The 13,249-nt window shown below is 32.6% G+C and overlaps 1 protein-coding gene across 1 annotated transcript; it reads left to right on the top strand.

The window, feature by feature from the left end:
• Positions 1–134: 134 nt before the first annotated feature.
• On the top strand, positions 135–7,285 carry LOC135961888 (probable peroxisomal acyl-coenzyme A oxidase 1). The gene is made up of 8 exons (XM_065513527.1): positions 135–356; positions 785–944; positions 1,578–1,870; positions 5,444–5,849; positions 5,910–6,416; positions 6,475–6,580; positions 6,645–6,800; positions 6,862–7,285. Exons 1-8 carry the CDS (start codon positions 227–229, stop codon positions 7,120–7,122), a joined length of 2,019 nt encoding a protein of 672 aa, XP_065369599.1. The 5' UTR covers positions 135–226; the 3' UTR covers positions 7,123–7,285.
• Positions 7,286–13,249: the final 5,964 nt, after the last annotated feature.

The following is a 13,249-nucleotide window of genomic DNA, read 5'->3' on the forward strand; positions in this document are numbered from 1 at the left end:
AGCTTTTTTCATTTAACTCATAAACATAAAAGTTCTTATCAAATTCAATAAGTCCACAAAAGATAAGCAAATTTAAAAAAACAAATATACTTTTAAATATATATGATCGCTCTAAGAGAGCGTTAACAATTTCAAATTTAGTTATTTTTTAGCAGTAGTTGCAAAAACACCTAAAAACAATTTATAATAAATATTATTTGAAAAGATTTTATAAACGAAAATAAGTATGAGTATTGTACCAAAAACTGTTAATCCTGATTTGCAAAAGGAACGCCAAAATGCTACATTCAATGTGGAGGATTTCGCATTGTGGTGGCATGGAGATGCAGAGCAATTAAAATTTAAACGAGAATTGGGTGAGTGAGAAATGTTTTGAAATCTCTAACAATATTTTATTTGTAAATAAACAAAAGTTTTGCTCAATATTGACTTGAATGTAGATCGTTAAAAGATCATATATTTTAAAAATATAAAATTTAGATACATTTTATAACTGATAACTGTTATCGATATCGAAAGTTATTCTAAAAAATTCTATTGTTGTTATTATAATAATATAACTTTAGATTAAAAACCTAATTTAATTTAACTTAATTTCCATTTTCATTATAAAAAATCCTAAGGGGGATGGGTGTTAAATAAAACGGTTTGATAGAAAACCAAACGATAACATAAACAAATAAAAAAATAAACAAAATTGTCAACTCATTTTAGCAGGGTGCAAATAACAAAGTCCATATAAATGCAAATAATATTTCATTAAACTCTATTCTCTCTTGTCTAGAAACTTACATGCTAAATGATAGAAATGAGGATGCATCTACGGTGCACTACAAGTCACACGAAGATATTTACAACACAGCAGTGGAAGATGCCATTAAAGCTGCCCAGAAATTGCGTAAATTGCAAGAGCAACGAAATCCTGGTGGCAAGGATATATGGCCGTAAGTTAATTATTATGATATACCCATTTTTATACCCTTCACCTTCGTGAGAAGGTCTGTCTGTCTGTCTGTCTGTTGAAATCAATTTTCTGAAGAACCCAGATATCTTCGGGATCCAAATCTACAATAATTCTGTCAGACATGCTTTCGAGAAGTTTCCTATTTAAAATCAGCAAAATCGGTCCACAAATGGCTGAGATATAAGGAAAAAACCAGGACAACCTCGATTTTTGACCTATTTTTGAACAATATCTTGATTACTAAGTCATTAATATAGACAATATGGATATCTAATGATAGATATTTCAAAGACCTTTGCAACGACGTATATAAGACCATAGTAAGTTGGACCTACAATGGGTCAAAATCGGAAAAAAAAATTTTTAACCCGAATATTTTGTTAACAAAAAAAATTTTTTTTTAAAATTTAAAAAAAAAAAAATTTAGATAAAAATTCGAAAAAAAAATTTCCAAAAAATTAAAAAAACTTGGGAAAATCAAATTTTGTTTACCTAAAAATATTTAAACTTTGTATTTTGAAGTATAATTTGGTGAAGGGTATATAAGATTCGGCACAGCCGAATATAGCTCTGTTATTTGTTAATATTAAAATTCCATAACCATTTCTTGTAGTGGCAAATATGGTGCTCCTGAATGCTGGGGATCTATGCCCGCTGGCAATCCTTTCACCGTACAATTTGCCATGTTAGTTGATGCCATACGCAAACAGGGTACGGACGAACAGTTTGAGAAATTTGGCAAAAGGGCAGAAAATTTTGAAATTTGTGCCACTTATGCTCAAACCGAATTGGGTCATGGCACCTTTTTACGTGGCTTACAGACACGCGCCGATTTTGATCGTGATACCGATGAATTTGTTTTGAATACCCCCACATTGACTGCATATAAATGGTGGCCTGGAGGATGTAAGTATGAGAAATTATATCCTATTATTTTTAAACAGGGATTGGAAATATAGGCGAGAGATCGGAAACAACTAGAATCCATTTTAAAAACGGACAGAAAACAGCTATTTTCGGATCTGACATCTTCGATTTTAATGAAAATGCGTGGTAAATTTTTACGGTCCACGATCTTAGATATTTTTTACACCGAATATTGATCATTAACCTTTTGGAACTAAACAATTTTATTCACACAATTTTAAGGACAATATCTTTGGCTTTAAAATGGAGTCAAAAATTATGATGGTCTTTGAGTAGTTTCAAAGTAATGGACAATTATGTGTATGTATATAATTTTAGACAATTTTAACAAATTTGTAAATTTTCAAATCGCGATATTTGAACATCGGAATGAGTTTCCATGAAAAAGTCACTGATATGAGAAACATATTAGATACATTATGTATGTTGTAAATTTCATTAAAATCGGAAATGGTAAATCCGACTGCTATCCTCATTCACATGGATCTTTCCTATATTAAAAATATCTGCTCTATTTACTGACCTATTTCTGGATTACTAAGTCATTAATATAGACAATATGGACAAATTTCCGAACATTATAGTGTAAATAGCAAAGTTTTTTTTGCTTCGAAAATGTCGAATTTTGTACCAACAAAGCGTCATATGCGGGAAGTTTTGCTTTACTTCTTTAATTTGAAAAAAAGTGCCAACTGAAGAACACCCATTGATCACCAAAGCTTATGTTGAATGGGTTTCCTGGGTTTCACCTGAAGTTGTGATTTTTACACGGAAGACAAATATCGTCCAGGCCAGCCAAAAAAGTTTTAAGATTAAGAATTGGAGGCATTACTACGTGAAGATTATTGTAAATCTCAACAAGAGCTTGCAAAATCATTGGGAGCTACTGAAGCAGCAGAATTCATCCAAAAGCAGAGAAATTGGGTACCATACGAATTGAAGCCGAGAGACGATTTTGCATGTCCGAAATGATGCTTGAACGCAATTAATGAAAATAATGTTTGCGATGAAACCCAAAGAGTAAGAGATCGTATGTGAAGCCCGACCAACCAGCCGAATCGACACAAAAGCCAAATATCCATGGCGCTAAGGTAATACTCTGTATTTGGTGGGACCAAAAGTGTCCCATCTATTATGAGCTGTTGAATTATAGCCAGACCATCACAAGGAACCTGTACCGAACGCAACTGATTCGTTTGAAGCGAGCATTGGCCGAATAACGCCCAGAATATGCGGCCAGATATGAAACCTTAGTATTCCACCATGACAACTATTTAGAAAGAATTGGTTGGGAAGTTTTGCCACACCCGCTTTATAGTCCAGACCTTGCCCCGTCCTACTACTATTTTTTCGATCAATGCAGAGCGCTCTCTCTGGGTCTCAAAAGATGAGCAGTTCTTTTGGCGCGTAATACATATGTTGCCAGAAAGATGGGAAAATGTCATAGCTAATAATGTCCAATAGGTTAGGTTCCATGGGTAGCCACACTTCAAGCAGCTGGGTCCATTCAAAACTGATCCCGTTGTGAAACCCAAGGGGTAAACAGCTTGGTATTAATTATACGTCCGTTGTTTCCAGGCTAAACCAACCAGATTCTCTGATGAAAGAGTAGATTCGTCTAAGACTCATCCTTGATAGCTCATCTAAGCATGAAAGGAAGGGTAATCCAAGGATGCGTTCCCTCAGGTTTATCAGAGCCGGACATTGGCAGAATAGGTGTGACACCGTCTCATCTTCTTCTTCATTGTGGCAGCTTCTACAGTAGTCATTATAACGTAGGCCCAATCTCCTAGCATGTGTCCCAATTATACAGCGTCCCGTAATGAAGGAGACAATTAGCCTTATTTGCTCACGACGAAATTCCATAAGTAGATTCGTCCTGCTGGCATCATATACAGGCCAAGTAGACCTCGTTATAACACAGGTAGACTCATTGGTCCACCTGCTTTGTGCAGATTCATAAAGTATCTGCTGAACAGCCATCTTGCATTTAACAAGGGAGATACCAGAAAAGGGGTCGATCTCATCATCATTCATCAACGCACCCCTTTTGGCCAGTTCGTCTGCTATGCAATTACCCTGATTTCCATCATGGCCAGGGACCCATATAAGCGTTATAATGTCACATACTTTTAATAAATTTATATTGTTCAAATGTTCTACCCAATACATTCATCATTGAGTCTCTTCAATAAAGATGCCTCGCTCTTATTATGGAACTATCAGTTAAGTTACACATTCTATTTTAATTCGAGGAGAGAATCATTCCGAAATTAAGGAAAGATTTGGAATACAGTAATCAATATGGTCAGGGGGGATAGGTTGGATCCGACATATGTCGCTTTAAATGTTGATTCCATCTGCCAACAGTACTGAGTCTGATTGCAGTGCATGTTGCCAGTTGTTTCGTCAGAAGATCAACTGATAATATCGCCTCAGTAGGAGTTTTTCGCATAGCTGCCGCAATAAGAAGTGCATTTTAAATAATTTAAAATGCTTGTTTCTATTTGGCGTACTTGGATATCAAATTATTTAAAAATTCGTGTAAAATAATGAATCTAGAAAAATTATAATCTACTAATGGCAGGAAAATATCAAACGCCCAAACATTTCATAGCGATAAATCCAAAAATGTCACAAATCCTGAGATATAAATAGTGCAATAATTTAGACATTTTCTGAAAGAATATGTAACCATTGTAAAAATGTTGGCAAATAATTACGTTTCTCCCTGAGGTTAGATTATCAGGCAGCCATCTAGTAGATGCAGGAAATTAACACCTCACTTGGGTCCATACAGTAGGTCCCTTTGTGTTACCTGAAAATAGAGAAGTAAAGAGGGCCAGATAGTGATGAAAAGAGAAGAGGAAAGTCAGCTAGAGTAAATGTGTAGAAGAAATATAGAGGAAGATGTCAGATGAGGAGAAATAAGGAGATTTGACGGATACTAGGTCTTCTCGAGAAGAAAGCATTTGGAGTGAGTAGCCAATTTCTTTCTTAATAAAGGTGTGGATGTCCTAGAAACCTGATACGTAGATCTCCAAATGCCGCGGCATTAGGATATACTGGAGTGACAGCCGATTTTTTTTTTAGATTTCAAAGAGTGCCGGGTGGAATATTGTGACACTAGGCCTAAAAGTTAAATGCTGAAAATTTGAGCCAAATCGGACATCGATTTCTGGACGATTTTATGTCAATACCACTTACAGTTTTTCCGTACCAGCGATTTAAATTTTGCGATTTTCAAGAAAAACTAATTTTTGTCCATATTTTGGCGAATGAGCCCAATTTCCTTACAGTTATAAATTTTAAATAAACCCTATTCATAATATTATAGTCCTGGTAATTTTAAATTTGGTCTGAAAGTTTTACTAAAATCAGAAAACGTTAACCTTTAAATCGTGAAGGTCAAAGGTCAAATTTTTCAATATTTGTAATTTCAAATGAAAAGATGGCGAAGTGTTATATATTTTGGGCCGATTTTATTATAAACTGTTTTATTTAGTCAATTCAAAATAAAGCAAATTCTAATATATTTCCTCTAATTTATAGTGGGCCATTCTTCCAACTATTGTTTGGTGGTGGCCAATTTATACATCGACAATGATCCCAAAGGTATGGCCATGTTTATGGTTCAATTGCGTGACGAAGACACCCATATGCCTTTGCCGGGCATCGATGTGGGTGATATTGGCAAGAAATTGGGTTTCTTTGGTGTTAATAACGGTTATTTGGGTTTGAAAAACGTGCGCATTCCTCGTACAAATATGCTGATGCGCAATGTTCAAGTTAATCGTGATGGTAGCTACGTTAAAAATCCTGTAACAGTATTGGCCTATTTCTCTATGGTCCTAGTAAGATGTATTATAGCGCGTAATAATGCCTTAGTGTTGTCGATGGCAGCTACCATTGCCACTAGATATTCGGCGGTAAGAAGACAAAGTCCCATTAATAACAAGTAAGTGGAAAAAGTTTGAAAATATTTTGGTTTAATTTTTGAGCATTTTCTTATGTTTAGTGAACCAGAACCCCAAATTATAGATCATGTGACACAACAAATGAAATTATTCCCGGAAATTGCCTCAAGTATTGCTTACAAATTGGCTGCTACGAAATTGTGGTCTTTGTATGATCAAACCTCGGCCGGTATTGAACTTGGTGAATATTCACATTTGCCCGAAATGCATGCTTTAGCCTGTTCCATGAAAGTATTGTGTTCTAGTGATTCGGCTAGTGGTGTAGAACGTTTGCGTTTAGCCTGTGGTGGACATGGTTATTTGACTTCCTCCAATTTGGGTAATTTATATGTGGCTGCTACAGCTGCTTGCACGTATGAGGGCGAAAATACGGTTTTGTTATTGCAAGTGGGTAGATTTTTAATGAAATCTTATCGTCAGGCTTTAGCTGGTGAGCCCTTGTCACCTACGGTGGCATATCTGAGAGATTCATTAAGAAATTCTGATTTTGGTGAATGGTCGGGTTCTTGGCAGAATATGGTTAAAGCTTTGCAATTCACAGCAGCCAAGTAAGTTTACTTTGATTATAAACAAATAATTTGATAACACATTTTTGCATTTTTCCAGTAAAACTCGAATTGCTTTTGAGAATTACTCAGAACGTTTGAAATCGGGAGAAACTGAGGGTGAGGCGGCTAACAATACCGGCCTTGAATATACCCAAGCTGCAGAGGTAACTTATTTGATTTAAGCTATTAAATCTCAAAATTAGTTTATAATTTCTCTTATTCTGCTAGTTACATGGCCGCTCTTTTGTTATTGCCAACTTTTTGGAAGAAGTCACTGGACCCAGTGGCAAATTACGCAATCCAGCTTTTAATAAAGTTTTAGAAGATCTTTTAGAATTGTATTTGTTACACATTACTTTGAAACACATGAATGATATATTGAGAGTAAGTTTTTTGTTTTAAATTCTCTCTTTTCCCTAATTCTATTAAAATCTCAACTTTCTAGTTTATTAAAATCTCCAATGCTGATTTACGCTCTTTGCAAAGCCGCCTGGAGCAGGCCTTAAAATCTTTAAGACCTAATGCAGTGGCCATTTGTGATGGTTTTGATTATCACGACAATAGCTTAAAATCCACCTTGGGCTCCTATGATGGCAACGTTTATGAACGTCTCTTTGAGGCTGCCAAAAAGAGTCCTCTGAATAATGAATCCGTACCAAAGTCTTTCCACACACATTTGAAGCCATTTATGAAATCAAAAATGTAAAGATTACATTGTAGACATTAATATGTTTTTAATTAATTTAAGAAATATTTGGAAAATTTGTGATCAATACGTTTAATTGTTAATTTTGTAAAAATAATGCACTTTATCATTTCAAGTTGAAATTGATAAAAATATAAATTGATATTGGAAAAAAGAAATGAAATGATTTAAAAACGACCGATTTCATTGATTTTACGAATAATATTTTGAACCAATATCATAATATTTCCTAGCAAAATCAAGTCCAGAGGCAAATAGTAAATAATAATTCTAATCGAACCTATTTTGTATGCCCCAATATGTTCTGAAGTATTTTGCATAGAAAATTTTTAGCCCCGGTCTTTATACCCAAAAATCTAAAATAACCCTTTTTTTGGGACTTTGAAAAGTTTTTTAGGAATCTCAATAGTAAACCTTTATATCTTTTCTAATAATCTAAAAATGTATACCCTTCGCCATGAGTGGCAAGGGTATATATAAGTTTATCATTCCGTTTGTAATTTCTACATTTTTCATTTGCGACCCCACAAAGTATATATATTCTGGATCGTTATAGATAGCGAAGTCGTATAGCCATGTCCGTCCGTATGTTGAAATAAACTTTTCTTAGCCCCTAAATAACTTACATACATCAATATGTCCACAAATGGCTGAGATATAAGGAAAAAACCGGGAAAACCTCGATTTTTGGCCTATTTTTGATCTATATCTGGATTACTAAGTCATTAATATAGACAATATTGATATCTAATGATAGATAATTTAAAGTCCATTGCAACGATATAAAGCTATAGTAAGTTGGACCTACAATGGGTCAAAATCGGGAAAAATATTATTTAACCCGAATTTTTTTTTCATCAAAAATTTTTTTGTCATGAATTATTTTTCTAAAAAAAAATTTATAAAAAAATTTAAAAAAAAAAATTTCCAAAAGAAAAAGTTTTAAAAAAATTTAAAAAAACTTTCATAAAAAAAATTTCTAAAAAAAAATTTAAATTTTGTTACCTAAAAATATTTTAAAAAAGTATAATTTGGTGAACGATATCTAAGATTCGGCACAGCCGAAGGGTATATATAAGTTTGTCATTCCGTTTGTAATTTCCACAATATAATTTTCCGATCCTATAAAGTATATATGTATATTCTGGATCCTTATAGATAGCAGAGTCGATTAAGCCATTTCCGTCTCTCTGTCTGTCTGTTGAAATCAACTTTCCGCAGCCCCCAAATAACTTACATACACGATTATTTCAAATCGAGAAAATCGGTTCACAAATGTCTGAGATATAAGGAAAAAACCAGGACAACCTCGATTTTTGACCTATATCTGGATTACTAAGTCATTAATATAGACAATATGGATATCTAATGATAGATATTTCAAATACCTTTGCAACGACAAATATTTTTTAACCTGAATTTTTTTTTTCATCAAAAGTTTTTTTTTCGCTAATATTAAAAAAAAAAATTGAAAAAAAAAATATTTATAAAAAAAAACAATTCGAAAAAATTTTTTTCCAAAAAATTAAAAAAAAACAACTTTATAAAAGCAATTTTTTTTGTTTACCTAAAAATATTTATTTTGAAGTATAATTTGGTGAAGGGTATATACACATCTGCTCAAAATAATAGATACACCAAAATTTATTTTTTAAAAACGAAAAAAAACAAGTAAGAAAGTATGGTCGGTCAAGCCCGACCATATAATACCCTACACCAAGTAAATGAGTAAAAATATTTTTCTTTTAAAATATCAATAATTTATATTTTTGAGTGATTTTTCGAAGGGGCCTTATATGGGAGCTATGATCAATTATGGACCGATCACCATAAAATTAGGTCGTGTGATTTATGTCTATATGAAAGTTATTTATGTTGAATTTTGTGTGTATACCAACATTTTTAAGTGATTTATGCACATTAAAGTGATTTTCGGAAGCGGGTCTATATGGGAGCTATGACTAATTATGGACCGATCGTAACAAAATTTGGTGACATGAATTTTGTATATATAAAACTTATTTGGAGCGAAATTTGTGTAGATACATAGATAAATTAAGCATTTATTACCGATAAAGTCCAATTTCGAGGGGACATTTGTATGGGGGCTAGGTGAAATAATGGACCGATTTCAGCCAGTTTCAATAGGCTTGGTCCTTGGGCCGAAAAAGTAATATGTACCAAATTTGATCGAAATATCTTCAAAATTGCGACCTGTACTCTGCGCACAAGGTTTACATGGACAGCCAGCCAGCCAGCCAGCCAGCCAGCCAGCCAGCCAGCCAGCCAACCAGACGGACGGACGGACGGACGGACATCGTTTAATCGACTCAGAAAGTGATTCTAAGTCGATCGGTATACTTTAAGGTGGGTGTTAGACTAATATTTTTGGGCGTTACAAACATCTGCACAAACGCATAATACCCTCCCCACTATGGTGGTGTAGGGTATAATAATGGTATATTGTAAAATTATAAAAAAAATTCAGTCGATTTTTATTTATAGTTAAAAGGAGAGTAAAAAACAAAAACAAAATATTTCATAATTAATAATAAATATTATAAAGTAAATTAAATTTCTTAAATTTCGAAAAATTTGGTGCTCATAATAATAGGTACATTTTTAAAAATTCTTATTAAACAAAAGCTAATAAATTTTATCTTAAAAAAATTAGTTTATTATTAAAGTAAAGCTAGTATCCAGTATATCCACCTTTGTTTTGTAAAACTTTCTCCACTCTTCTGGGCATACTGGATATCAAGTTCTGACACTTCTCCAATGGAATCTCGTACCATATTTTTTGCGTTTTCTCCCATAAATCGTCTTTATTTTTGAAAACTTCCTTCGAAAGCCTTATCTTTAATTCACTCCACAAGTTTTCTATTGGGTTTAAATCAGGGGATTGGCTGGGCCAGCTTAAAACAGGTACGTTATTCTCCAAGAACCAGTTTTTAACTAATCTTGAACTATGTTTTGGGTCGTTGTCCTGCTGGAATGTCCATATTAATGGCATATTTTCCGATGCATATGGAAGCATTACGTTTTCCAATATGTCTCTATACCCACTAGCATTCATGGTATCTTCTATTCGGAATATCGGACCAACACCATTCCATGAAAAGCAACCCCAAACCGTTATGTTTCCCCCGCCATGTTTTACCGTCCTTTTTGTAAATTTAACGTGGAATTCTTTTCCTTTTGGTCGGCGTACATTTCTTTGGCAGTCGTTTCCAAACAAATTTATTTTTGTTTCGTCGCTCCATAAAATATTTCTCCATTTTTTTTCGCCTTCACACCCGGACCATTGTAAGTGCTCTTTAGCAAATTCTAATCTTGTCTTGATATTTTTTTGGCGCATTAGTGGCACTTTTCTGGCAATTCTTCCCGGCAATTTAGCTTGTAAAAGACGACGACGAACTGTTTGTGGACTGATTTCGTTACATAGCTCCGCAGAAATAGCTTTCGATGATATGAAAGGGTCTTTTTTAACCATAAGGACGATCCGCCTATCTGTTTCTGGACTGGTTTTCTTTGGTCTACCGCGAGTTTCTCTTTTTTGTTTTTTAGACAAAGCATTTTGGACAAAATGTAAAGATCTTCCTATGCTCTTTGCTATTTCCCGTAATGATTTTCCTTGATTTCTCATCGTTTGAACAATTTTTTTCTCATCTTCGGTACAAGATGATTTCGTCCCATTTTCTTCAAAAGAGTCCTATTTTTTATAAAATTGTTGCTAAAATTTAAATTATACTTACTGTTTCACGTAAATAGGAACAAAAAATTGCACAAAAAAAAAATTTTATATAAACAAATTACAAATTACTGATGTGTATCTATTTTTATGAGCAAATAATTTTTTGTAATTCAAATAAATTCGTTTTTAAAAATCAACATGAAAGCAAATAGTTGCCAGATTTTTGACTGACATGACATTGCCAGATAGAAATTTTAATAATATGATGTATTCTTAACGCTTGCGAGGAAATTTTCAATGTTACCGCCATTTAAATTTTTTCCAATTAGGTGTATCTATTATTTTGAGCAGATGTGTAGCTTTCTTACTTGTTCAATATTAATTTTGATTTCTCAAAATCAATTGGTTTTAACTCAAAATTAATTTGCTATTCTGAATTTCAATTAGTATCTTCTCAATTTTAATTTGGATTTCTTATTATACCCTACACCACCATAGTGGTGAGGGTATAATGCGTTTGTGCAGATGTTTGTAACGCCCAAAAAGATTAGTCTAACACCACCTTAAAGTATACCGATCGACTTAGAATCACTTTCTAGTCGATTAAACGATGTCCGTATGGCTGGTCGGCTGGCTGGCTGTCCATGTGCGTACAGGTCGCAGTTTTGAAGATATTTCGATAAAATTTGGTACTTATTATTTTTTCGGCCCAAGGACCAAGCCTATTGAAAATGGCTGAAATCGGTACATTATTTCACCTAGCCCCCATTCAAATGTCCTTCCGAAATTGGACTTTATCGGTCATAAATGTTTAATTTATATATGTATTTCACAAATTCCGCTCCAAATAAGTTTTATATATACACAATTCATGTCACCAAATTTTGTTACGATCGGTCCATAATTAGTCATAGCTCCCATATAGACCCGCTTCCAAAAATCACTTTAACGTGCATAAATCGCTTAAAAATGTTGGTATACACTTAAAATTCAACATAGTTAACTTTCATATAGACATAAATCACACGACCCAATTTCATGATGATCGGTCCATAATTGGTCATAGCTCCCATATAAAGCCCACTTCCGAAAATCACTCAAAAATATAAATTATTGAAATTTTAAAAGAAAAATGCTTTTGCTCTTTTACTTAGTGTGGGGTATTATATTGTCGGGCTTGACCGACCATACTTTCTTACTTGTTTTTATTAGATTTTCCTCAATAATAACTTGCATTTCTGAATTACATTTTGTAATTTCTCAATATTAAAATGGTTTTCTAATCTTCCATTTTTGATTATCTCAATTTCAAATTGAAATAGTGTAGCTTAAAATTTTTCGTTTAGAAAATTCCGAATAGTTTTAAATATTTTACGCTATTCTTGAAATTACAAATGTATTGATATAGGTCAATAAGCTTCTGTACACCATTTGCAATTGTATATCAGAAATTTCCAACTGAATTTCAGAAATGTTCAATTATTTTTTAGAAATTTGTAATTGTAGTTCAGAATTTTGCAAATGTATTTTAGAAATTTTCCATTATATTTCAGAATTTTCCACTTATATTTCAGAGATTTCTAATTGTATTTCAGAAAATTCTAATAGAAATACAAAGGAATATTTCTGAAATACAAAAATAAATTTCTGAAATACAATTGGAAGAAAGTGTTTAAGTATGTATATCGAGGGCCTATATTCAAAACCCTGTTTTCAAAAAACTGTTTTTTTTCGCATATTACTTGAGTTATTAAAATTCGGTAATCTACAATATTTTTAAAAGCAACTACTGAATTTCACATATAATTGGTTTTTAAAATTTTGCATTATTGTGGACTTTATGATAGATAGAGGGTTTTGATTTTCAAAAATATTCAATGTGTATGTACGAAATGATCAGATAGAGGGTTTTGCACTTTAATAAAAATTAATTATATTGATTTCATTTATGCCTTCTGTCAGTTTTTAACGTGATTTATTTAAGATAGCATCTAATAATACAATATTAAACAAAAAATTATAGAAACAATTTTTTTATTTAGCTTTTGTAAATTTTTTGGAATTTTGTTTCAAGAAATTATTTAAAAAAAAATATTTAAAAATAAATTTTTTTGAAAAGATAGAGAGTTTTGCAGTCAAGAAAATTATTTGTGTAAGATAGAGAAATAACAAAAATGCAAATAAAACAGGTAAAAAAACACCTTTGTTATAAAATTCACACCATATATGAGGGCTATTTTACTGAACATTTTACCATCAAAATGTCATTTTCGTGAAAATCAAAGATAGAGGGTTTTGAATATAATCCCTCGATATATAATTTAAAAATTCTTAAATACAAATTGAAAATGGAACATTCTGAAATATAATTGAAAATTTCAATTGGAAATGCTGTCGATCACTTGGTGTGTAAATTAAATTACAAATTTTTTT

The sequence above is a fragment of the Calliphora vicina genome, chromosome 5 (assembly GCF_958450345.1).
Source record: "Calliphora vicina chromosome 5, idCalVici1.1, whole genome shotgun sequence".
NCBI lineage: Eukaryota > Metazoa > Arthropoda > Insecta > Diptera > Calliphoridae > Calliphora > Calliphora vicina.

Excerpts from the sequence above, each read along its gene's own strand:
- LOC135961888 (XM_065513527.1), top strand. The coding sequence starts at position 227 with ATGAGTATTGTACCAAAAACTGTTAATCCTGATTTGCAAAAGGAACGC. Across the intron at positions 5,850-5,909 it reads CAAAGTCCCATTAATAACAA|TGAACCAGAACCCCAAATTA; the intron begins GTAAGTGGAAAA and ends TCTTATGTTTAG. Across the intron at positions 6,581-6,644 it reads AATATACCCAAGCTGCAGAG|TTACATGGCCGCTCTTTTGT; the intron begins GTAACTTATTTG and ends TTATTCTGCTAG.